This window comes from Atheta coriaria, unplaced genomic scaffold (assembly GCF_025399875.1).
Source record: "Atheta coriaria isolate IRGN ID8LTWV9N9 unplaced genomic scaffold, Caltech_Dcor_3.1 hic_scaffold_4_pilon, whole genome shotgun sequence".
Taxonomy (NCBI): Eukaryota; Metazoa; Arthropoda; class Insecta; order Coleoptera; family Staphylinidae; genus Dalotia; species Dalotia coriaria.
The window spans coordinates 4,290,598-4,316,529 of record NW_027045446.1 but is presented as its reverse complement, the minus strand read 5'-3'; the positions used below and the strand labels follow the sequence as shown (position 1 = coordinate 4,316,529).

Here is a 25,932-nt window from a genome sequence, read left to right as displayed (position 1 = left end):
CTTATGTCTTTTATTACTAAATACTGTCAATGGCTAACCCATTTTCATGCTACTTCTTCGAGAAACACGAGAAGTCGCAGCGAAGATCGAGTCGGCAATAAAACACGTGCACAATGCACCATAGTGCCCGACGTACTAAACAGCATAGATTTTTAAGGGTCGATACGCGAATTTTAGGTTTTCGACACTATGACAATTATCAGTCTCCTAGCTCCACTCTCCACTTGAATACTCTTATTTCTTAGTGCATTTTTAGGACTTCTTCAGTTCTTCTTGGGTCCTAAAACTTCCTTGAGATCTCAATCTCTGCGATTCCGCAGAAGGAAGTTGAAGCTGAAATACAATATATTTGTAAGACGATTGTAATCTATCAAGTACACACAAAAAAAATACTGAGATTTCAATATTTGACAAACATAATGCTCTCTAATAAATGTTATTTGATTACTTCTACAACAAATCTAAAGAGTGAATATGAACGCGTAGATTCACAGAAATCGCAATTCACGAACGGAATTCCGCGACGTGCATGACGCGGTGCGTTAACACACGATGTGTGATTCGGGGGATCCCAATCGGTTTTTTGCCCACGCATCGCGGCAAATTTCAATGGATTCACGGAATTCTCGCGTGGGGCATCGATACAAAGCCGCCCGCATCCGATTTTCAACCGACATTCTCGCAAGGTTCATAAAAGAATCAAATACAGTCTTGGTGCGTTTAGTTTCGTCCACTACCGCCACCATACAGCACTAGAATTTGAAAAATGACTTTCAAAGTGCAACTTAAGCACTTTGCGCAACACAAAACAACACCGATTGTAAGTAACCCATTCAAATTTGTTTAAATTTTAATTGACGCTAATTTGTTTGGTTTTCTAGAGCTTCAAAAACTACATACTCACCAAACACAAGTTCCGCTTCCGTACATGCGACGATTACCATTCAACCCTTCCGCATATGGAAGATTCGGTGCCCGAAAGTGTACATTGCTCTAGGGTGGAAGAAGAAACTCCGGAACCTGAACTGCCTGTAATGATAGCAAACTTTACACCTGTTACTGACGTCGGTAACATATCTCAAGAATCTAATCCAGCACAATCTTCAAGAAGACGACGCCGAAATTTAAACTGCACGCAATGTGATAAAGTTTTTACTCACCGCGGCGATCTTAATAAACACCTTCGAACGCATTCCGGCGAGAGACCGTACGAATGCCCTCATCCGAATTGTACGAAACGTTTCGCACATTCCTCGAATCTCAGGAGACATACTGTCGTCCACAGCGGTGACAAGCCGTTTAACTGTGATAAATGTGGCCGTAATTTCAACCGCAAAGATAAGTTGCAGCTGCACCAACAGACACGGTTGTGCAGGAAGAGGAGTCAATCGTTAGCAACCTCATCGGCGTCACCATCGACATCTACGACTAATTAAAATATAATATTTTTAAATAATTACTTGTGCCATATACAAAAATTTGTAAACAATACGCTTATGTCTTATTTGCTCAATAATAATATTTTAATTTGTATAGTTGGTTTCTTTGATATTGACGCGTAATTCCTTAGTAAACTTTAGGAAAATCCCGTACATACAAATTATACTTTCTGATAACATTGATTGTCCTTATCGTATTGCGTTGACGACATAATTCTTGTAACTGAGTGTCAGGACGGAATTCCCCATACACAATTCCCTACTGATTTGTAAATTGTCACCGATACGTGAATTATTTCAACTCGTTTATACTTCTAGAAACAAGGATGGAAAGATACGTAACCGGATGCAGAATTAATAATCTACTTTAAACGTATCACAATAAACAATTTATCATTTTACACTTTACTTGAGGCCCAAAACTTGCCTCTTCCCCCTCTTACCATAATTTTCGCATGTAACTTTATGCGCGAGCAAATGTGCGGCAGTGGCTTACCCCCACTACCTTTCGCGGGTCAAGTGTGGATATAAAGGTCTTCCAGCAATCTCGTCGTCTGTAGGGCTCCAGGGATCCCTCTCTCGTATTTTTTCTGGTCTACAAGGGTCAAGTCGCGCCCAAGCAATCTCATGTGAAGCCCCGTCATTCGAGTATTTGTGATATTTGGTTTAAGCAAACAACAAAAAACATATACTCTCATGTACTTACCCGTCATCAATCAAAAGTAATAATCTAGAAGTCGAATATCTGGTCCTTGGCCATTAAATACACAACTAAAAAAGTTTGTTTTTAGAGGCAATGACTAATTAATGTTATTCCCTACTACACATCTTTACACAGAACAAATCAAGCACATATTTGACAAATCAAATCATCCACTCAGAAACTTTGGAAAACCCCAAAATCTTTAATGATACACCACGTAATTTATTAGTTGTATTTTATGACTTATAACCATTACATTCGTATATACAAGATGATATAATATCATAATCTGCTGGCAATTCAATGAAAAATACGCAATAATATTTGTCTTCACTCCGCCTCCCACATTTACTTACAAATCTTAACAGATACCGGCGACATATATCGCATATTTAAAATTCCAAATTTAATTACTACCTATCTACCTATAAAATAAGCTAAAATGCTCATTATAACCGCAATGTTCACCCGTTCATCTCTTATCTCGTAGTGATGATGCATGATGATTAATTCCATCTAAATAATATATTATCACGATTGATGCGACTGGAAAAGAATACACAATTGACGTTAGATTCTTTGCAATTAATTTCGATGCTTATAAAACTAAACGAATGATAATGGCAACAAATGAAATGAAAAGTTCAAAACTTACAAAAAGCCAAAAGAGTGGAAAAAATAAAGCGAGAGATCACCGCACGACCTGCTTGGGTCGCATGTACGACTGTACTTCTCTGGAGAGTGAACTAGTCGAACTCCATCTAGACATCTACCACCCGGATATGAATAAACAACCAACCAACAAAAAGCCGCGTCCAGATACCAAAAACAAATGTGCAATTTTTATACTAGATGCTCAAATTCACCTCATGCTAAAGAACCAATAATGAGCATGCAAATGATTTTTCATGCAATATATTAAAGAAAGTACATTCCGAAACCGACCTGCATGTGTGGTTCTTGTTGAGTCATGCCCGACGGTGTCAAGAAGTCCACAGGTGCGTTAGGATCCATCGGAGCAGGAACAAAGAAGTTCATCGGTGCAGCGTTAGCGGCCGGCATTGCCGGAGCGTTGAAATCTGAACTTGAACCCGCTGAAGGTGGCTTACCACTTGGATTGAATACATCTACATAAGATTTCTTCAAATCTGAAACCAATATTATGTAGAATTTCTATAAATTTTGTTGTTAATTGACTCACTTCGTCCCCGTTGCATCTTAAACATATTCTGCGATGGCAATGGGGGTTTAGCATCGCTCTGTGGATGTGAGTCCAAACTCTGTGGCTGACTAGGAGTCGCCATCCCGCCAAACTGGTTTAAATTTGGCAGAGATTGCGGCTGTTGATGCTGCTGCTGTTGTTGCGGCATTTGTGACATTTGCTGCATTTGTGGCATACCAGGCGGTTGTTGAGCCTGCCTCATGTCCGCCATCTTGGGTGGCGGCTTCAACTCGGCCGCACCATCTGCATTATCTTCATCTAAATTCATCCAACGTTTCTTTTCTTGGTCCCATACAATCTTAATAAACAAACGAATAAATATACTGACACAATTCCAAACTCTATTAACTTACAGTTGGATTTTTATCATCCGGCAACTTCATTTGATTTTTCGGTCGTAACGCTAATTTACTCCAAATGCCACCAAACCACCCGGTCGAAGACGCATTGGTCGGTTTCTTTTCGACTTCTTTCGGCGGTTTCTTCATCTCCGGACCAACATTTTCGCTCATCGATGTCCTTTGCTGACGGCCTTGATTAGGCATCGAAATCTGCGGCCGCGGCTGATCCTGCGTAACAAACACAACACAGAATTACGCAAAATTAACCGGAAACTTAAACAAAACACACGCCAACTTTTAACCAGAGATAACGATGGTTGTTGTTGAAAAACAGTCGCAGTCAAAAACAGCAAATTTAGCATATTATGTTTATTTGTAAACATATAAAAAGCACTTGTACACATTTGTAACGTTAGTATAACTTGTATAATCATCCGGTGGTTTTTGTTTTATATTTGCCGCAATTAGATTTAACAACAATGCAAAATAACATAGAGGGTTGTTGCATCCTAATTTAACGTTTCAATATTTTTAGTTTAACAGTTTAACACCGACACCGACAACTTTCACTAAGGCTTTTTACTTTTAACAGTCATCTACTTGATGATGATAAAAATAAAAACATGTGATTGTTTGCATTAATGATTTATGGCGCTTACGCATTTTATCCTTTTATAAAATTCAACCGGTTTATTGTTTGATTGTGCGAGCCGTAACAAAACAACTATTTTCAGGTTGCTATTAAATCGGTAGATCTATATCAAAACTCTTTGCAGGCCCGTATTTGCGGAATTTTTCTGCGCCCGCGTAATTGTTTAAACGCGGTACGCGTAATTCCGTTGGGGAGAGAGGCGACGGCGGACGGGGATCATCCGGCGGCAGTTTAATCCTCGGCGGAGACTGCACGGTGGGCGCGTCGATTGGGAACGTACCGCCAAATACCAAAGGCTTATACACAATATCCTTATCAGTTTGTTTAAAAATACAACTTTTCAAATTCGACAGCATGTTTTTCTTTTTCGCCCACGCGTCCACCGTGTCCGCGATCATATCGTGCCGCTGCCTCGTCGCCGCCCGTTTCTTTTCATACTTCAACATCTTGAAGTCTGAGTTGAAGTCGTGCGCCGAAATGCTCACATTGCTCTTTGTGTCATAATAAACGACTTTTGATGGTGTGGAGGGCGTGCATGGCTCGTCCAACGATTGAAACTTTGTGAGCATCGCGGCGCGTTTACCGCCGGTGCGCGTGTTTGCTGGACTTTTCTCGCGATCGGAATCTTTGTCGGCGTGTTTCGCCTTGTCTTTATTCGCATCGAACGTGTTGTATCTCGTGAGTTTGGTAATGACTTTGTTGTCGTCCTTATAGCAAATCAGCTGAGACCTTTCGGCGCTCCTCGCGAAGAGGCTGCAGCGGCTTCGCGGCTGTGATTCGCACTCGGAGCTCGCCGAAGAGCTACGCCGCGATAGCGAGGTGGACTTGCACGCGCGCAAGTTGAGCCGCTTGCGGAGCACCGAGCACTTACTACTTACTGGTTCTTTTTTCGCCTCGGCCGGCTGCGTCCAGTTGCGAAGAATGCAAAATGTCAACACATATTATAACACAATACAAAACAAAACAAACAACAAGAGAAAAGCATGAAACTGTTGCGATAAATGCGTTATAATTAATATCGGTGCGGTGCGATTGCTAATTACGATCTAAACTAACGGGTACCTACCTCAATTTGAGCATTATTCCAGTAGTCGTTTGCTTGCGGCGAAGTTTGATCACTTTGACTTTGTTGTACCTCCAAAGGGGACTGTTGAGTATCAGGACTCCACTGTTGTTGTTGTTGTGGTTGAGTGTTCCAAGTTTGTTCCGGATATGCATTATAGCCTTAAAAATAATATATAGTAATAATCATATTTCCTATCCCAAACAATCACTTACTATCGACATTAGTTTCCTGTTGTAGTTGTTGTTGTTGTATACCATGTTGTTGGTTATAATCATTCTCTGTCGACTGCTGTTGCCAATTGTTCGTCTGATTATCCACATATTGAGTTTGTGGCTGATTTGACCACGGATCTTGTGGAGATTGATCATAACTCTGCTGTGTTGGTAACGCGGTGGTATCGGGTGTCATTACGGTTAAATTATTAACGCTTTCGTGACTTATTAAACCCATCTGAACACAAAGTTCAATTGATTGACGTTCGCATAAACATTTAAAAATACTCACAGCATATTGTTGTTGAACACCTTTAAGTTCCTGCAACCAAGATTGATCCGGCCGTTCATCGCCTGCTTGTAGTTGCGGATCATCCACATCCTGATAATCTGTAGGATCGTAATACTTGAGCTTGTCGGCTAAGTCGCACACTTTGTTAATCAGCGATGGCTGCGCAACAGTTGGATTTGCAACTAGCGCGATGGAAACTTGTTCAATGTACGCTAGAGATGTTTCCAAAAAGCCACGGTCCGCTAAACGTGTTGCCAACAAGTATTTATAGGCCTACACAAAAATGTACATGTTAATAATTTCCTTACATCATAACAACAATGATAGTACCTGAAACTCTGGTATTTTAAATGCGGCATCATTTAAACTGCATGCATACTCATAGATTTCAGTCATATGGATTGCCTCGTTATGAGCAAATTGCATAAAGGGTTTGCTCTGATTGCCACCCAGCAGTACCAACTTTCCGTCCTGTCCGTAACGCGTGAAGCCAACCTCGGCCATAAGATAACAAAACTGAGCAGCGTACAAACTGCCGCGACCCATTAAGGTATCCCCGAGGGTTGTAATCGCCTTACGATCCAATTCAGGACGTTGCATTGTGTTGGATAGGATCATTGCTAGATGCGGACGCCAATCACCCCATTTTTCATCACTAACGGACTAAACACAAACAAAATGGATTAAAATGTTTTTTTAAATTTAATTATGATGTTCTTACTGTTACTGCAGCTGGTAAATGGCCAGAGAGCAATTGATACAGCGTCTGTAAGGGATCGTTCATCGGCAGACCATTGGCAAAACGTGTCATCACTTTTGCATACGTCCGCTTGTCCAGTTTGCTGGCGAGGAAAAGCGCATGGCCCCAAAGACTATGTTTCATCGCCCATTCAAGTGCCTGCTGCACCGACCCGTACAAAAGATACTCGCGGAATTTTCGCGTAACATACTCTTCTTTCAGTTGGGAAGATGCAGGTTCAGTGCTTCCTTCTGACACTTCAACGACACCACTGCTGTTGGAAGCAACAGATGCCGGACGAGGCAGAATTGACTCTGTATTACGGTCTTTCATCAAAAGTTCAGCAATGTCAGCACCAACCACCATCTAAAAATAAATATCTCCTTGAATTACAAACATAAAAGGCACTTTCTCATATAAAGTTGTTACTTTTTTGATGAATACTTTCAACAACACCTCAAACTTTTTCATTAAAAGTAGAAAAACTGTAAGAAATAGTTTTAACATGGTAAAACTTTGGTCCCGTCGAGTTTGATACAACATTTTGAAAGAAACGCGAACGACTAACTCCAAATATCGGCGTTTGTCGAATAAATACCGTGGCAAAATGGGGTTAACATCCCCATTACGTCGACGTACGAAAAGTAGCGCACGTAAATATTTAAATCGATCTAATCGAACAAGATTCACACAAATATTATACATTCGTTCAAATAATTACAATTATTGCTCATTGGGGTAGATCTAGGCCAGCAAACTATTCAAGTATTCAATAAACACGGAACGAACAAAAACAAAGAGAAAATAATAAACAGCTTACCCCATTCTGACGAATCAATAAAATCAACAACTCCCACATTAGGATATACGAATCGGGATCATCTACTTCCTTCAGCGCACCATTAACTCCGTCCTGAATGCCGCGAATTTTATTGTTGCAATATTCAATTATTGTCTTTTTGTGAGTGACACCACGTGCAAGTGGCCCAGGAAATTGTTCCAGCTCAATTAGTTCATCGTCATTTTGTAAAAGGTCCTGCAGCCTTTCAAGTTCGACCACAGCCGACTGTCCGTCCATGGGATAGTGCGGCAGAATCTTCACAAGTCGTCCGGATGTGATTGATGACTTAATATGCGCGGTGGAGAATTTCGCTGGTGTAAGACGCTGTGAAACTGTGCTGTCCTCCAGCAGAAGCGAGCTATCGGTATAGTCGTAGGGTCTATTATTCAAAATTTTTAATATGAGTAGTGCAAAATAAGCGAAAAATTGTTAAATTGTTAAATTTGTTGTGAAAAGCATTAGCATGCAGGTAGTGTTGTGATTGTGGTACATAAATGACGATGAGAAATTATTCCTTTTTCCAAAATTAAATCCGTACAATCATCTATATAGTAGTTTTTTTTTGTGTGGCAGTTTAAAGCTCTCACCTGGATTCGTCGAGTCCGTACTGTGCAGATGAAACGCTCTGCGGCTCACGATAATATCCGCCCATTTGCGTATAGCTAGCGTGTCCATAATAGTTTTGCCGCAAATACCTACAAAGGACGCAAATGCCACACAAACGATAACTCTTGTTGATCTTTCGTTTCGCAGACAACACATTCTTTTATTATCCGCGTTAAAATTTCATGTTTTCCTAATGAAAATGTGAAATGTTCAATGGTAACATGTGCAAAACGCAGTGAATACAAAAACAGCACGCAACGAAAGCAATTGCAAGAAGTATTCACGCGTAAAATCAAAACTTACCGCTCTTTGGCAAGATCATCATTGGTACTACTGCGACCAGAATGAACCGACGTCTTTTCTTCCTGTGTGTACGTCGAACTGGCAGCGCCTACTTGACTATAGTACTTGCGATAGTACTCGGCGTATGCTGCTGGATCCGTACGCCGTAAATTCTCCAAATAGTATTGATATTGTTGATAGTACGGATTGTATGCATCATACGGATAACCCTACATAGAAATAAGTTTTAAAAACAAATATTTGACATTAATTGGCATAAATATTGAACTTACATGCATTTTATACATATTATAAGGATCCCTGTCTCCTCTATGATCCCTATCTCTGTGACGATGTGGATCCCTATCGCCGTGTTCACGTCGTCGATCATTCGTTCGTGAATTTCGATAGTAAGAATCGTGCATGGAATCAGAACGGCTTGATGGCCGAGACGAGCGATGCGAATCATCATACTCATCATTATAACGATTGTAGTAGTAATCCCTGTCACGTCTGGAGTATTCGGATCTTCTGTCATTGCCACGCTCTCGATCATCGCGTGGATTGCGTCTACGACGATCTGAATCTCTTTCGCCTCTTCTTAAACTGCTGTACTTTTTATCCGGATCTTCCCTATCACGTTTTCGATCCCTTTCTTTGTCGCTAAAGTAATCCGTGTCGTCGTCGAAGCCGCGATCGCGATTCTTCCTGCGATCTGTTCGTGATTTCTCCCGGACATCTCGTGAATCGCGCCCGTCACGCGCAGGTGAATACCGAGTATCCCTCCTGCTACCTTCCTCTTTTCTTCTTCGATCTACTGGAGATGTCGCACGATCCACATCGCTCTCACTCGCCTGTCTACCATCACTAGTGTTCTCCCCGACAGTCAAATCACGAATTGAACTCGTCAGAGTATCAACGTTCGTTCCAGTGCTGTCCTGAGTATTAGCCCCGTCTAAATTCATTTCGCGCTCGACTTGTTCCGCTCCGTTTGTTGGCGGCGCAGGTGGAGTATCAGCACCAATCGTGGCGGATCTCGACTGAAGAGGATTTCGACCCATTTGTAGTAATTCCGGATCGGACGCTTCCTCTTCATCGTATCGCACTTCAGGCGATGAGGATTCACCAGGGACCATTCGGTGGAGACCAACCGGTGGACTGGCAGTTGATTGAGCACCTTCGGTTTGTCCCAGCACCATTCTACTTAAACCCACAGGTGGTTCATTGACTTCACCTTGTCCCAACTGGCCCAACACCATGCGACTTAATCCTGGTGGAGGTAACGCATCGTTTTCATCTGACAGTTGACCAGTTTCCAAGTATTGATTGCGTTCATTCAGCGGAGCTACTTCGTTATTTTCAACACCAATTGATGGCGATGATTTTACTTCAGGTTGTTGTTGTTGTTGTTGTTGTAGATGTAAATCAGGAGCTTCGGAATTATCCGGTACCGTTTCCAAGTTGACAGATTGATTCATATAAAAATTCCTCATATCACCTTGTGGTTTTGCTCCACTTCGCTTATAAGGATTTTCACCTCCTGAACCACTCGCGGCGCCTACTGGTGGTAAGCTTGGAGGTAAATGTAAAGGTTTGCTATCGTCTTCCTTGACATTACTCACAATCTCTTTATTCTCACAACTTTCCTCAACCACTGGTTCCTGAGGTGTGTGATGACCAGAAACTGGCGAATGACTGATTGTCGAACTTCTCGAGAATAATTTATCGCTTTCGGAGGTCTGTAGAATATCATCAGATGATTCCTGACTGACTTGGGACTCGATCGACCACTGCGGTGAAAACACTTCCGATTTAATCCTTTTGTTAATAGGCAGGGATGGTAACAATGGGACAGTTTCAAGGTTTTCTGACTTAGGTACAACTTTACTACTGCTACTACTCATTTTCGGAAAGAGTTCTCTAATTTGTTGCTCGGAATTGCCAGAATCGTGTCTTTCCTTATTAGTTTCCGACCTGAGAGCGGATGCTGAATTAGCAATTGAATTCTCGTCGACGTTCCAATTCCAGGATTCGTCATTAAATCCATCTGCGACGGCGTTTGTAACATTCGCAACATTACCAATCGGATTCCCAACAGTGTTCGCATTGTGAACATTATTAACATTCGAATTATCTTCATCCCCCCAGCCCCAAGATTTATTCCAGCCATCGTTTTGTTGTATTTGTTGTGGTGGTGGTTGTTGTTGTTGTTGTTGCTGCTGCTGCTGCTGAGCTGATTGATCATACTGAGCATGTGATGATACTGCTGGTTGTACATAATTCTGATATCCATGTTGTTGTTGTTGTTGTTGTTGGTATTGCATGTTGTTGTACTCATAACTCTGCTGAGTTTGTTGTGGTGGAAGTTGATTTGGTTGTTGTGGTGGAACCTGTTGCTGGTAGTAGTTATTCTGTGATTGTTGGGTGTTTCCATACTGATATTGTTGCTGTTGTGGTGGGGGTTGTTGAGTAGGATATTGTTGATGTTGCTGCTGTTGCCAGTAGGTGTTTGGTTGTAGGACTTGAGAGTTTTGCTCATTCACTGTAGGCATTGTTGGCACAGATTGCACAGAAGGTTGATTATACCAGTTGTTTGCTGGTGATTGCTGCCACTATAATGGTAATAAAAAATAATAATTTAACAAAAATGTTTTGTTTTGATAAAATTGTTGGCTTTATCTTACATCCGAGTTGGAATGTTGATTAGGATTGTACATTTGCACCGGTGGCGGTGTAGTTTGAAGACCTGGGCTTGGTGTTGCCGTTGGGGTTCTTCTTTTCATCCACGACATAATTTAACAATTATTTTTTACTCTGGAAGCATACAACAAAAAATTAAATAATGTGTAACAAGGTAAGCTAAAATTAAACTCTAGATTAAATTTTCTGTTTAAAATCTCTTAAATCCTTATTAAATAAGCTGTTTTTATCATGTCCTAAATTATAGTTCAGCGTTATAATACAAAAATTTGGAATATGTAACTGGTTTGTGTACAATATCGCAATTTTTTTGCGTTTTTCAGTTCGTACTAGTACCGCATATTTAATTTCACAAATGTTTATGTATCTGGTACCTAAATAAGCACTTAAACTACATTGTAACAAAAGGCAACAGAGAACAAAAGGTGATTTTCTGCTTGATTCTGGCTTGATCTGTAACTATTTACGCCATCAATCAAATCTTGGCACAAACACAAGCACAACAAAATCTGGAATTTAATAAAGCACCCGATGTTATTGTACCTTGCAATACGTCCATGCATTAAGCTAACAAACCGACAATTTCCACAGCTTTGTTTATTAATACGTGTAAATCTGTTTACGTGTGCATTGAGTGGTCGCTGAATGAATCGGTGAACAATTACCCAGACTCATCCTGACAATTACACCTAGTAAACGTTTGTGCGCTTCCTATTTAACTCCTTATCCACAAAACTGTCTACGTTTCTAACATTCCAATCATTGCAACGAATGAAACACACACGGGAGACCTCGAAAACATATGCTACCGAACTGCGTTTAAGTTTCACGCTACCAATCGACATAGATTTTATAGAAAGTTATATTGTGCTCCACTGGGCTTATCACTACGACTGCACTGTGATTCGAAGCTGCGAAATGGCACACTTACAATTTTTTCAGACAAGACCACAAGGACAGAAGATCTTTAGAGTAACGCACACAGGACGCACGGCAGGAGCATTTTCGGCGATAACACGCCACACGAAGATGAAGTTATCCAGCGACGACCAGCGAGGCACAAACTTTCATTTTTTCCACGCCACCGACTGACACTGACTGAATGCAAATCGCGACGGGCGCGCGCGGTACACGGGTACACGTAAGCCGCGAGTTGCGAGCCGGAGCGCGGTGACAATGTCAATACGTCAGATTCCCACGCACCTGAACGACTCGTGCGTGCGATGCGTGTGCGTAATTTAACCTATGCAACCAAACATACAAGTTTACAAATTTAATGAATTTAATTAACATACATACTAAATTAATCTTTCAACTCAACTATAAAAGCAGTATAATAAGAGTCATAATAATACTAATAATGCTTTAATTCAACACTAATCCGTGTAAGTTTGTGTAAAAATAAATAATATTTTAGAAAATATGTTTAATACTAGGCAACCCAAAATACACCTTCCCGACTGTAGTCGACTACATACAACTCCTCGGTTAATCAATTTCAACGAAATACGAATTCAAAATAAGACAGAATCTTTAAAATTGTTTATATATATATATATAAAATTATCATTTATAAATGTCTGTTTTATTACCCTAGTTAATTAAAACACAATCGGAATCTAATGCAATCACTACTGCACTAAGTGTTGATTTTATAAATAAAATATCTATGCTAAGTAATTTTTACCACGGCATGTGTATGTTTTGCGTGTCTGTATCTCGAGATAAATTTATGATATTTACAAATTAAATACGGGAGGCGCGGTCAGAGCGCAATTGCAAATTAAAACTAACTTTATTTCTGCGCGCTGACTGAGCTGCTGCTGGATACCTTCTTCGTGTGTCGCACCTTCTTCACGTACGCCTCCACCAGATTCTGAATCTTCTTCGGGTTAATTTCACCGGCCTTATTGTGACAAATCTAAACACCAATCAATAGCTTTAAACATTGTATTCATGGTTATATCACGTTGTGTCTTACCTTTGGCACAGCTCGTCGTAGAATATCCTTATATTCATCTTTATTAATATGTTTTTTATTGTAGTGCGGTTTAAGCACAAGCTTGACTTCTTCAACAACGCGTTCTTGGCGATTAAGTTTCTTCAAATACTAAAATTATCAATAATGTGATGTTTTTGAATACAAAACATTTTCAATTTCAAATCTTACCTTGTCTTTGACTTGCATCTCCACCGCAGAATTCGGCAATTCATCAAGAATTTTCAAACTGTCCTCATCAAACTTGAGCCCAACCTGTTTGATCTTTGCATGCGTCGGTTTTTTACTCTTATCAATCTTACTCTTACTTTTGTTCCCCGGCGATCCGAAAAGATTATCAAACGTTTGTTTGGTGCTAGCCTTTGTCGGCGGCTGCGACTGCTGCTGCACTGGAGGCGGCGGTGCAGGTTTCGGTTTATTTTTGTGTTCTGTAGGCGGTTCAAACAAGTCCTCAAAATCGCTAGGACCAGGCGAGTACGGCGAATCTAGATCCATATTGGAATCATTCGAGTCTGTACTCCGATTATTTTTCATTTTAGGAGCGGGTTTCGGAAGTTTCGGTGCGTTAGTGCTCGGAATACGTTTGGGCATCATCTTCACAGAAGCCTTTGTGGGAGAAGGTTTCGCCGGAAGGATCGGCGTAATAATCGTCGAGTTTAAGATGTTAACCCTTGGAGCGGTCGTGATTGAAGACGTGGGAGTGGAGGCAGCTGCACTTACAGTAGTTTTAACTTTCGATGAGAATATGGGTGAGTTACCCTGAGCAATCGCAGTCGGTGCAAGTTGACCTTGCTTATCACTTTCCTCCGGTGTTGTACTACCACCCAAACACATCTGGGTATTGGTCTGAGAATCAGCGGGTTGTATATCCGCGAGTGGAGGCGTGTGTGATTTTGCAATACCAATATCAGGCGTTTTACTCAAGGGCATCTCTCGTTCTTCATCGGGCGAATGAGAATCATCAAGATCCTGTGGTCCTGGTTGTGTATCCTCTGCTTCCGGTGTGGGTGATCGTGACTTGGTCGGATCAAAAGGATCATAAGCGTCGGGGCTACTAGGTGGAGAGTTTGGTGGTTCGGAAGGAGTGTTGGGTCCTTTATGCAAAGCATCGTTAAGTCTCTGCTCCAACTCGTCCTGAGGATCAATCTCAGTCTCTTCATTTTCTTCATCTGGATCATGCAGAGGATTGGAGATCTGTCTTAGCTGAGGAGCCTTAGTTGCCAGTGAGAATTTAACCTGAGGTTCTGGTGGTGTTTTTGGGCCCATTGAGTAATCAGTCTGTTGACTTGAATCGGGGACTGCTTTCTCCGGACTATGATCGCTGTCACTCAACACGATAACATCCTTTGGAGACGGTGTCAACTCCTTGAACGGAGATCTATCCAAATCTATAATCGCAACTGGTTTAACTCCACTTAGATCTTGTTGAGGTGTCTTTTTCTTTTTGGTCTTGGTCGCAACGGGAGGTGGAGGTGTTCTGGTACGTTCATGGCGTTTCTCCTTTTCTTTCCGCGTACGTTTCGTACTAATCTCATCATCCACAGCTCGAGTTTGTTTCGTTGTCCGTTTACCCAACTCCTCAGCCTCTTTATTGAAACTAACGCTCACAAGAATGTTATCCCCCGATGCAAACACCTCCTTACTGGGCAGTGGGGTTTTATCACGTTTTCGCTTTTTACTCTTATCAGAAGCGCCCTCTTTCTTCCTCTTCTCACTGCGCTTCTTATCCTTCTTCTTGGATTTATTCCCATCGTTGGTTAAAATTACAGTCAAGTTATGCGGTTTCACAGCTGTACTTTCGTGCATCCTGGGTGGGGTCCACGATGGCGACGCCTTGCGTTCGGGAGTCCTCGACCTGGACAAAGATGGCGACCACCGTGGCCGAGCTTGTGGTTCCCGTTCCCATTCACGGTGCCGTCTTGTTGGGCTATGTGAACGCGATCGTGATCGAGATCTGTGTCTACTCGGGGTGCGCTTCTTCCGCTCACGTTTCTTCTCATCTGCTGATGACCTGCGACGTTTTGGGCGGCTTATGGACCGTCTCTTCCTCGAAGCCGAGCGCTTTCTAGAACGTGATCTTGATCGGGATCTGGATGTGGATCTAGCTCGTGATCGCCCACGTCTTTTTCTTCGTTCTCTTGAAAAAGATCTCCTTCCACGGGACGGGGATCTATATGGTGGGCTGTAGCTGGGACTGCGGGAAGACCTGGATGTGGATCTACGTCGAGCATCTCGACCGAATTTATCCTTATTGGTTTTTCTTGGTTTGTCAGAGACGAGATTCCGCACGTTGTATCTCTCGAGCTCTTTCCGTTTCTCCTTCTTACGCTCACGTTTCTTATCACGTTCATTCTCTTTATTCTTTTCCCTTGAATGACTCCGTGAACGATCCTTATCTCTATAGTTTCTATTGGTGTTCTTGGTGATGCGTTTGAAGGAAGCCGTGGGTTCCTTTTCAACCGGAGCGCTATTTTCTTTATCCTTCTTCTTGACTTCTTTCGTTTTGTTAGTAGTACTTGATTTGCCGGAACTTTCCTCTTTAGCCTTCTCTTTTTCCTTCTCCAACTTCTTGAGCTTATCAATGATCTCACCTTCTTCATAATCTTCGGGTTTCGTAAAATCCAATTCTGATTCCTTCGCGTTGATTTCCAAAGCGTCGCCTCCTTCGGATATCGTTTTGTGTTCATGGGACTCATCAAAATCGTTCTTTTCATCCTCTGAGATAGCTTCGGTGTCTAGCCCTTCAAGCCCTTCGCGGATAGGACCTCTTTCATCCAGACAAGGCGTATAGCTGCGTTCTTCATCACTTATATCTTCAGTGATATCTCTGATATCTCCGATTCCAAAAGATCTCGCGTCCGTTTTCACCACTTCTTCATCCGAATCACTGTAGAGATCATTCAGCTTCGAGTTATCCTTTACATCGTGATGTTCATCATTGATTTCAACGTCTTCTACGTCTGCATTCAATTCAACTGCTTGATCTGTTTTATCTTCACCATCACCTTCGTCGTCTTCATCATCATCAGTTGTAGGAGGTGGTGGAATATCATCTTGGTCTTGATCTTGATCCTGATCCTGTTTACTCACATCCAAACTGGACCCGACTTCATTATGCTCTAAACTACGATTCGCAACTAAATTAATCGTATCTTTCGAATAGATACTGAAATTGGGACATTCTTCATCATCTGTATCCTCAATCGGTTCGTCAACCCTACCATGATCATGGGTTATAACATTCGTCGTACTGGAGACGTCCTCTTCTTGAGCGTCTTTTATCACATCTTCGGATTCATCCTTATCCGAATCTTCCGCCTCCACCTTACTGGTGCTCACAGTTTCAATATCACTATACGGATCCATTCCAGTATCTGTTTCCGGACAATTCCCGCCACCAATACTGGAATTTGTCGTTGAATTGCCGCCATCACCACGGCTGCTTACAGTAGAAGTGGATACAGAATCATTCGAAATCGTCGCTGAACTAGTCGCGACTCTATTATCGGAGCGGTACTCTTGCGGAGAGTTCACATTCGCAATATTAGCCGGATTGTCATTCGTGGAATAAGTTGGGACATTTCTTCCACGAATATGGCGCCGATCATTCACATTCACACCATTCCTATTCGTTTCGCTATTCGAGTTCTTATTCGTGTCAATTTTTAATGAACCATCTTTATTCAACGATAATACCGAGTGTTTCGAATGCATTTTTTCCTGAGAGTCCATTATACTACCAAGAAGGTCAATACTTGATGAAGTTTGTGTTTGGACCGCGGATGGTAATAAATGCGATTTCCTCGCTGCGCTACGCCGCAAAACCGCAACATCGTTCATATTTGGACGCCGTCGCACGAGTACACCGCTACCACTCGCACCACCATCCCCTTCATCATTATCATCTGATCCAGAAAAATAGTCAATGTCATTCGCATTGCCGAAGAGACTGAGCGATGGAATACCCGCTTGATAACGCATGTAACTTAAATTTTTATTCTCACAGGGGATACGCACGTCGGGGAGAGTTTGTCCGGGTTTCTTAGGAGCGCAGATGCCAAAATGTTTCGCGAGACGACGCTTTGTCGTTTTGGTGTCTGCAGCTGCTCTCGTTAACCGTTTTCGAATTTTTCTACGCTTTCGTTTACGTGCTTTTGACTTACAATACGACTTTGTTTCGATGACGATTTTCTTTCCGGTCGCTTCGTCTATTTCGTAGGTGATTTTTATACGAGGCTTACGCGCCTTTCGCTTCTTTCTTCTCTTCTTGGTTGTAGTTGTTCTACGTGTGGTGGAACGATGCCGCGATTGCGTAACACTTGCGGTAGTCGAAGTACGACGTGAAGTTGATGGTTGATCGACCTGATCTACTGTAACTTGAATATTATTATGTCCGACAACGGTGGATATTCTATTATTCTGCCGATTCGAGATGATTCTCGCTCGGATACGATCACTTTGTCTTGTTCGAGGCACGATGTTGTTACTAAAACAACATTTAAATCAATTACAATCTCTAAATATAATAAAATACTATAAATACCTCGGTTGTACACGACGTGCGTTAGCAGGAGCTCCAAACTCTTCAGCATCATGATACAACACCTCCAATTCGTTGACATAGATCGTGATATCCTGCAAATCCTCGGGTCCGCAATCAGGACAAAGCCAACTGCCGACTGGTACATTCTCAAGCGGTGGAGTTAAGCATTCCAGATGAAAACCAAGATCACATCCATCGCAGAGCAGCATACGATCTTCTCGGTCGCAAGCGTGACAGATCTCGCAGAAAGTCGGATCCACCAGTTCCACATCCGGTTCCGCCGCTTGTTGCGCTTGCACCGGTATTTGACGAACTACGCTCCCATCGAGGTGCTTTTTGATAAGAATAAGCTGAAACTGTTTCCTGTCTATTGGACACGTCGTTACATTCTTTGACCATTCCAGGATGCATTCGTAGCAAAAACTGTGCTCGCAAGAATCCGGCAGGCCGATTTCTTGTCCTTTGAATCTGGCAAGACAAATCGGGCACTTGTCCGACTGCCCGTCGCTTTCGGACGACGACGATTCGCCGGACAGTTGCGGAAGTCTGCTACGCTTGGAAGGTGATATTTCCCAATCAGATTCGGAATTATCTGAATCACTATCAATCAAAGCAGTCTGTGAAACAAATAAGATTTTGTTTTTGCTTTAAAAGTATAAGACTTGAATGAAGACTTAAATGGATTCCAATTCATTGCACTCGGGCTCTAAAAAAGTAAAAACTTACTTTTGTTTTCCTATGCCTAATCTCAATAGAACTATCTGATTCCCCTGAAGACTCAGACTCAGATGAAGAACCATGTTTATCTATCTCCTGAGCATTCAAATCGCTCTCACTGTCGCTCGTAGCAGCGTCCGAAAGTCGCTGCTGACCGCTAGTGGAGCCCTCCATATCGTTACTATCGAGATCTCGCGCGTTCCGCTCCATTATCTAAAAGTGATTGGATATTATAAGCAAATCAAAAGTGACAACGACGCTTCAGGTGAGCCTTCGGTTAACGCCGGGCTATTGTTATTTACCTTCGTTTAGTAAATATACGTCGCAGCATGGCATCTAATCATCTATACATCGTGAACACGGTGTTCCCGGCGCTATTTGAGACGGAGGCAGCTGTGATCCGCTGGCATTGACCGCGGTGCGTAGTCAGCGACGTAAACCACAACTATGCGGACGCCATTTTCTAATGCAATCGACTTGTCTCGAATCGACGCACAAACGCGTTTGGTCGTTAAACTCTGAATAGACAACCCAACATACACCACTACAACCATCACTAATTTTGATATTATCAAAAACTAACCGTGCGCAAAACTAATTAATTTAAAAGTGCGCTATGGTGGATTATTAAATCATTTCAATACGTAATAACACTTAGAAGTATATTTAAATTATGTGCACTTACATATATATAAATTAATGTTTGAACAGTATTAGAACAATCACAAAATTTGAATTTAACAAATATCAGAATTAATATAAGCTCAACATTCTCAATATTTTCATTTTGACCATTTATATCTTGCATTATTATAGTAAATAAAGTAATTTAAATTAGATTTAATCTATATTTGACCTGCAAAGCATCACAAACTATCTTTCTGGTCCTTACAATCACAATATCAACAAAGTAAGTCCACTGAGTAAATGTATTTGTATAATCACGATTTTAAATCAAAGAATTACCTTTAAATAAAGCCTTTTCTAAAAAGAAACCTTTACAAATGTCTTTGAAATCCACTTCCTGCAATAGTATTTCTGCGCCGAGCGACGGCTCTTGTGGTTATGGTGTGAAAATTCGATGAATCTTGTTGTATGCGAATATTTTCAGCACGTGCGCGTTTCTCAGCAAGGCGGCTGCTCCGACGGAGATTTTGGCTTCTATCAAATAAAATCAACATTTATTTACAAAAAGAATAAAAATTAAATTTCAACTTAGCTATACATTTGAGGGGATGTTGGTGGTTCCACTGTTGGAATAATTACATTTTCCTCATCTTCAGGAACATCTTCACTGGCTTCTTCTGCTGTTGCAAATGATTCTCCATCTTCATCTTCATTATCTTCATCAGTTGAATAATTTTCTTCATTTTCAGTTTGTGAACATTGTGAAAACTGAACAAGTTGCAGAATTTCTGCTTCTTTTGGATTGTAGCAGGCCCCCGTCACTTGCCAGAGTTTGCTGACGGGACCATCATAAGTGTCCCTAATTAAAATCGAGTTGAATTTTAAGCGATCAACGGGGCACGTGTTTTGCACGCGCGACCAATCCACAAGACATGTGAAGCAGAATCGGTGATGGCATGTATCCGGTGTCCCGATGTGTTCATTCATTTTCGTGAAACAAATTGGACACTCACAATCCAGCATTTTGTGTTCTTTCTGTTTCTTTTTATTTGCGGTAGCCTATATATGCATTACATATGTAAATATTTGAATATTTTAAACAGTCTGCTTACCTTGTTATTTGCGTCCAGCGACAGACGACCACGTTTCGACAAAGGAGCGCCGGTACATTTCCCCATTTTGGACATTTGTGTAGATGTATTGAAAAAAACGTAAAAGCAATTGCACGGTTTGGCGATCGAAAACTGACTGATCTATGTCATAGGCACTGTGGACTGATTGTTTTTTAACGTTTCTCACACGTGACACTTTGACAATGTGCACAAAAAGACTGTAAAAAGTTATAATTTTAAACTAAAACGCGACCCACGCGCTTGTTCTTTCGCGCACAACTCGAGCTGCGCTCAAACATGCGCAACGACACTTGGGAAATGACTTGATTAACTTTGACATTTGAATTTCTGGTTAAAATATAAAAACAAAACAAAAAATGACTGATTTTTACGCAACATGAAGCCTTTGTGGGCATTATACTTATTCTGCTACTGTCACAGTATTTTTTAATTCAACTCCGGTAGAAATTGATTGCCAAATTGCTTCTAATATCGAATATTAACTAAATTAAGTGAAAATTGAAGTATTTTATCACTAAATAAGTGAATTTAATCAATGCAATTCCAAAAAATCAAGCTTCTAAACAAGCTACTATTCTAAAAACGAAACTACGTCCACAATTTATGAAAAATTTACTTTATTATCAATTATTTCTTTTATTTTATAGTATCGAATATGTTGTCGAAATATGTAAAGGAAACAGAATAAAATCAAAGTGATTTAAATCTAAATAAATGGTAGTTAAATGCTAAAAAGTCATTACAGTAAATATAATAAACACAAGTACAAATTAAAACCGTTCGGCCTTCCAATCCTTCAAAACTACCGACGAAAAAAGAAAACAACAAAGAATCAGCAGTCATTTGCATTCATTCTTCCGCCTCAAGAGTGTCGTTCATTGTATACGTCTTTTAAACTTTTTTTTGTTTGCATCATTCGCTTAACGTTATTTTATTGAGTGCTAATATGATCCGCTTACTTCTTCAAGGCACATTAATGAACTGAACTATAGTGTACGGTTAAGTGTGCACCACTTCGAAAATGTTTTTGCGGAAATAAAATGGTAGAAACAGCTTCACTCTCGGCTGGATGTTTGTAAACAGTGTGTAAGTGTGTTACATATGCTCAAAAATGAATAATGTATAATAATAAATTCAAATATGTATATGAAAAATCAGATGATCGTGTGATTGTGCCTGTATCGTCCCAAGAGAAATTCATTTACGGCCGTTGAGTCCGCGGAGGCGCGCAATGTCCCACGGATGCGTACCGTCAAATATTAAAACACATTATGGCAGCCATGGCAGCGGCGACACTCCTCTTCTTAAATGTAAATTTTGTACACGTCTTATTAACTAGTTGCGAGCGAGTTGGGGGAGGTGTCTAGGCGGGCTGCGAGTGCGTGCCGCCCTTCTTGCCAATGAGCGACTTGTGGATGTGCGGAATGACACCGCCGCCGGCGATGGTCGCCTTGATCAAGCTGTCCAATTCTTCGTCACCGCGAATTGCCAATTGCAAATGGCGCGGGGTGATACGCTTCACTTTCAAATCCTTCGACGCGTTACCTGCCAATTCCAGCACCTAGAAATACAACAATTAGTAAAATCAAAAAAATAAATTAATTACTAAATAATGTGTTTAAATTTGTTGTTATTTTTTGCTAATTATAGTTTGCACCAATTAATTATATTGTAAAGCATTGCATTTTTAAGTAATTAATTAAAATTACACATTTCACAATTATTTCCGTGTACAGTAATAACTTGTATTAATTAATTATGAACATTTGCAAAACAATTCAAAATTTTAATTTTTAAAACTATTATCTGGATAAACTTATAGTCCAAAAATTAGCCACTAGGTGCCGCCCAAAAACAGAGGTAAACATAACCTGAGCAGCTTCGAATCTGGCGCGCGCGCTTGAAATAACGACACAAAAAATCCAATCCAGTACTTACTTCAGCGGTTAGGTATTCCAGAATAGCGGCCGAATAAACGGCAGCGGTAGCACCGACACGTCCGTGGCTTGTCGTGCGATTTTTCAAATGCCTATGAATTCTGCCCACCGGAAACTAGCAACAAAAAGCATATATTTAAAAATTTGAAATCAAAAACGGCTAATGACGCTACCACAATATTTGCGATTTATTTTAAACGTGTGAAACAAAGCGTAATAAACATACCTGGAGTCCAGCTCGCGCCGAGCGCGACACCGCTTTGGCTTTCGCCTTACCCGAATCCTTGCCCGCTTTGCCGCCAGCCTGCAACCAAAAAGAATTCCGTCGATTACACTGTTCGTACAAATGCTCACGTCACGAAATCACGCGGATGTACGCCGGATTAATGGTAGAATACACTGACGTCAGTACGATTGCTGTGCTTTGCTTAATATTCGCGAAACTCACCATTTTGTCGGAATCACGCTTGTGGCGTATGTGTGGGACCAAAGTGTATATGTGCGCCCGCGCTTGGGATACTGCTCACACGATCACTGCTAGCCGAATACTGTCGTACGCTAGACGGGCGACGCGTCCGACCGTCGACGCGCCAAATCGTCGCCGCAGCCAATCACGAGCGAATAAACGCGTCACATGACCAAAACCGACGAACCACAGCGCACCGACGCCAACATGGCCGTTATCGATTGTGCGCTGCTGTCTACTTCTCAACTGTTTTCCAAAGCTAGCGACGTTGCGTGCGCCGTTCGAGTTTACGTTCGGTTTGCGAGGGAAAAATTCTAACCGATTCGCACGGGCTCGACGAGCGTCGTCATCGTTTGCAACAAGAAACAACGCCGGGTAAGGGCCGTATAATGTATACAAACGTGTGCTGCACCGATTTGAATTATACCTAATTACGAAGCAAACAATCGAGATAAACGGTAATGACCGTTACATTTAAATGTTTTTGAATGTTTGAGTCAATGCTGCGTCAGCTTTGTTTGCTTTTCGGTGATTTACATTAGTTTACATGTTTATTCATCAATTTCTTTAAAACTTTCTTGATTAGAACAATTACAAAAAGAATTTTTACTATAAAATCATTTACATATTGCTTAGGCCTTAGTGAACACAATGTATAAGTTTAAAAATGTGACTGCTAGTAGTGTTAATATGGCACCAAAAGTTTAAATGAATGGATTTAAACCGCATCAGCGTCGGCGTCGATGCCTTCACACTTTTCATCGATGTCCTCTTCAGCGAGCTCCAGGCATTTAGCCCATTCTTTCAAGGTGATGCGGTGGTTGCTATCCTCATCGCAACCATTAAGGAATGGCGCAATACAATGCTCCAACGACATCAACGGTGCTCGGATTGGGAATAATTCGTGGCGAGACACAGATCTACAAATTTAAAACAAAATTCAAGTTTTCTTGTTATGAACTACAGCGCATGCGCACAAGTAACTCTTACCTATCGTGGGGTTGTCCATCCAAGTCACACCACTTCCAGACAGCAGCATTCGCCCATCTCTTGGTCATATTGGTCTCGGCCTCAGCCTCCAGCCGACGGTAATATGCGGGCAACTCGTCGCGGTCAGCAAGATCGCGCATTATGTTGAAGAGCCAGTCGCGCATGCGACGCGGAAAGTCGGCCATCTCGCCCTCGCTGCATTCAGGCATGTCACGACACTCACCGTAGTATTCAACGTGCACATGCTTGTAGGTCTCGCTCTTGCAGCGCAAATCGCCGGTGTCGCACCAGCATCGATGCTGGTAAATTGCGCAGTCAGAGGTCCAGGTTTCATTGTGATTAGAGCACACTTTGCGGCGCGCTTCTGTCTCCACTGGGCATTCAGAAATGCATTCACAAACGCCAACGTTTTCAGCGTTTGGTACACAAACTCGGCCGGCTCCACAGATTACTTCAGCGCAAACGTCTAAAAACCAAAATATAAAACTTAGTTTTTCATTTTTACTTTAAAAAATTTAATTTTTTTAGTTGTGCTTACCAGGAAGTTGAACCATATTGAACATTTCCGGATCAGTTGGTGCTTCTTCGCGAGCACGTTCGTTCTCACGCAAAAGTTCCTGCTGCTTGGCGAAATCTTCATCCTGATCCATCATTTTGATATTGTCATCTTCAACTTCATTTGTATTTGCGTCGTCCTCTGGTGGTGCAACTGCTTCAGTCGGCCTAGGCTTCCATTTTAAACGACGCACCTTCTTCTTGGCCGCAGTGGTCTCCAACGCCAGGAAGGCGACGACCAGGATTAAAACTAATGCGTACTTCATTGCTGATAGTTTTCAGCAATCTACACAAAATACAAAGTAAAACTTAAAAAAAACGTTTGAGTTTTCATTTAATTAATGACTATTACATATGAAGTGTACTTGAAAAGACACATAAAATATCACGTAGCACTCATTGTAATGGGAAACATGTAATGTGCGAGCAACTTGTTAACTTTCAACGATTGCTGGCTAAATATATCTGCGAGTGTGCTCAATGCGGTTCGCCTTTGATTATTTAAACAGCGTTCGTTCCAATCATTCTGTATTCGCCATTTGTGCAATCAATTAATTATTGCGTGATGAGTGCAATGGTTATTCAATTTCAAATGTAATAGTCAAGATATTTGCTCATTCAAAAGTGTGAAACATTTTTTAAAATTTTTACTTAAACTAAAAGAAATATTTTCAAATTCAGTTAAAAATTTACTGAATTAAAGTTTCAATGACTTGAATACAACATAGATAACTTTAAATTTGTGGGTGTATGATTAAATTATATTATGATGTTTGAATTCGTGGAAATCCGTGCGGAAGTTGAAGGAAACGTGGGCCTTATTGCGCAAAATCACTCCGCCATGCGCATCCGTCCTCGCATCACTTGCATTCGTGTGTGTATTAAGATAAAAGAGTTGATATTTTGTTTATAACGGACATGTAAGTGAACAGCGAGTAGTGAGTTACACATTATTATCATTCGATTAAGGAAGTCGCGTTTTTAATTACTTACATATATAATACAGCACAGAAAATATACTGTGCAGCACAGAAAACATTTAGTTTACACAATCTTTATAAACAAATATGTAGTTTGTGTAAACTTTCATCCTAAATTAGAACTTTTTCGATTTTCGGAACTATGTCATGTCTAAACTCGATGTGATTATGTTTATGTACTGGTAAACTTGCGTAATTATTGAATGAAGGACTGAATGATAACCTATTACACGGTGGACTTGTTTAAGTAACTCCTGATAAAGATTTCAATACGAGGAATTGAACATTAAAGCTACTAAACTGAATTCTAACTGAATTTGCAGCTGTTATTGGCGAACAAAAATATCCGCTGACGAATGTTCATAATTTTCATAGATTGCAAATAGAATTATGTATATTATTGTGTGTGGATGTAAAGTCTAGTTGAGTTATTTTTGTTTTTATTACATTTTCTATTGTGCAAATCGAAATTAGCACATCTAATATAAATCAACATAAACCAATGCTCAAAAACAACTTCAATCGAAATATTGATTCTATTATTATTGAAGTTAAGTGATCTAATCGAAGTATGTAATTGAATTATTCTTACCGGATAAGAAAACAACTCGTTAGTTGGTGTTGTGTTCGGAGCGCACTTTGGAGAAAACTACGTCTGGCTGCCAGCTGGAGCTTTGACTGAGCACTACTGATGAAGCTCAGCTACTCTCCGACTCCAACTTTACCCTACTCACATGCTTTGCTGCTCAAATCAACTTACACTATGACTTCAACTCACATCAACACTGTTGAAATTACTGCATACTTCCATCAAGTCTGAAACATTTGCAACTATCGTATTTACTGCAACACTTCAATAATTTGTTGAATAAGCTTTAAATTGTTGCAGT

At 41.0% G+C, this 25,932-nt stretch overlaps 6 protein-coding genes and 1 long non-coding RNA gene across 12 annotated transcripts; 1 reads left to right on the top strand and 6 right to left on the bottom strand.

The window, feature by feature from the left end:
* Positions 1 to 2,360: 2,360 nt before the first annotated feature.
* Positions 2,361 to 11,209, bottom strand: Sec16 (Secretory 16). Of its 6 annotated transcripts, none has more exons than XM_065300147.1 (16): positions 11,080 to 11,209; positions 8,689 to 11,007; positions 8,417 to 8,625; positions 8,095 to 8,202; positions 7,487 to 7,886; positions 6,649 to 7,032; positions 6,258 to 6,590; positions 5,928 to 6,200; positions 5,636 to 5,873; positions 5,424 to 5,581; positions 5,236 to 5,259; positions 3,718 to 3,933; positions 3,344 to 3,662; positions 3,088 to 3,290; positions 2,798 to 2,911; positions 2,361 to 2,688 (listed from the first exon to the last, which is right to left on the bottom strand). In XM_065300147.1, exons 1-15 carry the CDS (start codon positions 11,185 to 11,187, stop codon positions 2,834 to 2,836), a joined length of 5,370 nt encoding a protein of 1,789 aa, XP_065156219.1. In that variant the 5' UTR covers positions 11,188 to 11,209; the 3' UTR covers positions 2,361 to 2,688; positions 2,798 to 2,833. The 6 variants fall into 6 exon arrangements, with proteins under 6 accessions (XP_065156219.1, XP_065156220.1, XP_065156222.1 ...); XM_065300148.1 differs by having other exon boundaries at positions 7,487 to 7,865; XM_065300150.1 differs by lacking the exon at positions 2,798 to 2,911.
* LOC135790102 (uncharacterized) lies at positions 4,060 to 5,229 on the bottom strand (the record flags this gene model as incomplete). The annotated part of the gene is made up of 1 exon (XM_065300153.1): positions 4,060 to 5,229. A coding segment is annotated over one exon (783 nt), but the record flags the coding sequence as incomplete, so codon positions are not given.
* Positions 10,907 to 11,637, top strand: LOC135790103 (uncharacterized). Its single transcript, XR_010547700.1, has 3 exons — positions 10,907 to 11,015; positions 11,103 to 11,249; positions 11,419 to 11,637. It is a non-coding gene; the product is annotated as an uncharacterized lncRNA (long non-coding RNA).
* Positions 11,638 to 12,658: 1,021 nt separating this feature from the next.
* Positions 12,659 to 18,841, bottom strand: LOC135790079 (PHD and RING finger domain-containing protein 1). Its single transcript, XM_065300122.1, has 6 exons — positions 18,657 to 18,841; positions 18,364 to 18,567; positions 17,638 to 18,254; positions 13,266 to 17,580; positions 13,077 to 13,205; positions 12,659 to 13,016 (listed from the first exon to the last, which is right to left on the bottom strand). Exons 2-6 carry the CDS (start codon positions 18,562 to 18,564, stop codon positions 12,891 to 12,893), a joined length of 5,388 nt encoding a protein of 1,795 aa, XP_065156194.1. The 5' UTR covers positions 18,565 to 18,567; positions 18,657 to 18,841; the 3' UTR covers positions 12,659 to 12,890.
* A 428-nt stretch (positions 18,842 to 19,269) lies between these two features.
* On the bottom strand, positions 19,270 to 20,613 carry LOC135790088 (PHD and RING finger domain-containing protein 1-like). The gene is made up of 3 exons (XM_065300136.1): positions 20,094 to 20,613; positions 19,580 to 20,040; positions 19,270 to 19,515 (listed from the first exon to the last, which is right to left on the bottom strand). The coding sequence occupies exons 1-3, from the start codon at positions 20,166 to 20,168 to the stop codon at positions 19,353 to 19,355; spliced, it is 699 nt and encodes a 232-aa protein (XP_065156208.1). The 5' UTR covers positions 20,169 to 20,613; the 3' UTR covers positions 19,270 to 19,352.
* Positions 20,614 to 20,714: 101 nt separating this feature from the next.
* On the bottom strand, positions 20,715 to 22,658 carry His2Av (Histone H2A variant). The gene is made up of 4 exons (XM_065300141.1): positions 22,500 to 22,658; positions 22,278 to 22,355; positions 22,053 to 22,166; positions 20,715 to 21,675 (listed from the first exon to the last, which is right to left on the bottom strand). The coding sequence occupies exons 1-4, from the start codon at positions 22,500 to 22,502 to the stop codon at positions 21,478 to 21,480; spliced, it is 393 nt and encodes a 130-aa protein (XP_065156213.1). The 5' UTR covers positions 22,503 to 22,658; the 3' UTR covers positions 20,715 to 21,477.
* A 391-nt stretch (positions 22,659 to 23,049) lies between these two features.
* Positions 23,050 to 25,796, bottom strand: SPARC (secreted protein, acidic, cysteine-rich). The gene is made up of 4 exons (XM_065300135.1): positions 25,635 to 25,796; positions 24,046 to 24,348; positions 23,508 to 23,973; positions 23,050 to 23,437 (listed from the first exon to the last, which is right to left on the bottom strand). The coding sequence occupies exons 2-4, from the start codon at positions 24,326 to 24,328 to the stop codon at positions 23,236 to 23,238; spliced, it is 951 nt and encodes a 316-aa protein (XP_065156207.1). The 5' UTR covers positions 24,329 to 24,348; positions 25,635 to 25,796; the 3' UTR covers positions 23,050 to 23,235.
* Positions 25,797 to 25,932: the final 136 nt, after the last annotated feature.

Coding starts and splice junctions, on each gene's coding strand:
- LOC135790088 (XM_065300136.1), bottom strand. CDS start 20,168: ATGTCCAAAATGGGGAAATGTACCGGCGCTCCTTTGTCGAAACGTGGT. Junction 20,041..20,093: donor CGCTGGACGCAAATAACAAG/GTAAGCAGACTG, acceptor ATGCATATATAG/GCTACCGCAAATAAAAAGAA. Junction 19,516..19,579: donor CCACCAACATCCCCTCAAAT/GTATAGCTAAGT, acceptor TTTATTTGATAG/AAGCCAAAATCTCCGTCGGA.
- SPARC (XM_065300135.1), bottom strand. CDS start 24,328: ATGAAGTACGCATTAGTTTTAATCCTGGTCGTCGCCTTCCTGGCGTTG. Junction 23,974..24,045: donor CAATATGGTTCAACTTCCTG/GTAAGCACAACT, acceptor TTTGGTTTTTAG/ACGTTTGCGCTGAAGTAATC. Junction 23,438..23,507: donor GATGGACAACCCCACGATAG/GTAAGAGTTACT, acceptor TTAAATTTGTAG/ATCTGTGTCTCGCCACGAAT.
- His2Av (XM_065300141.1), bottom strand. Junction 22,167..22,277: donor CGGCGCGAGCTGGACTCCAG/GTATGTTTATTA, acceptor TTTTGTTGCTAG/TTTCCGGTGGGCAGAATTCA. Junction 21,676..22,052: donor TGGAATACCTAACCGCTGAA/GTAAGTACTGGA, acceptor TTGTATTTCTAG/GTGCTGGAATTGGCAGGTAA.
- LOC135790079 (XM_065300122.1), bottom strand. CDS start 18,564: ATGGAGCGGAACGCGCGAGATCTCGATAGTAACGATATGGAGGGCTCC. Junction 17,581..17,637: donor GCACGTCGTGTACAACCGAG/GTATTTATAGTA, acceptor ATGTTGTTTTAG/TAACAACATCGTGCCTCGAA. Junction 13,017..13,076: donor TACGACGAGCTGTGCCAAAG/GTAAGACACAAC, acceptor ATTGGTGTTTAG/ATTTGTCACAATAAGGCCGG.
- Sec16 (XM_065300147.1), bottom strand. CDS start 11,187: ATGTCGTGGATGAAAAGAAGAACCCCAACGGCAACACCAAGCCCAGGT. Junction 8,203..8,416: donor GATGATCTTGCCAAAGAGCG/GTAAGTTTTGAT, acceptor CGTCCTTTGTAG/GTATTTGCGGCAAAACTATT. Junction 3,663..3,717: donor CGGATGATAAAAATCCAACT/GTAAGTTAATAG, acceptor TTGTTTATTAAG/ATTGTATGGGACCAAGAAAA.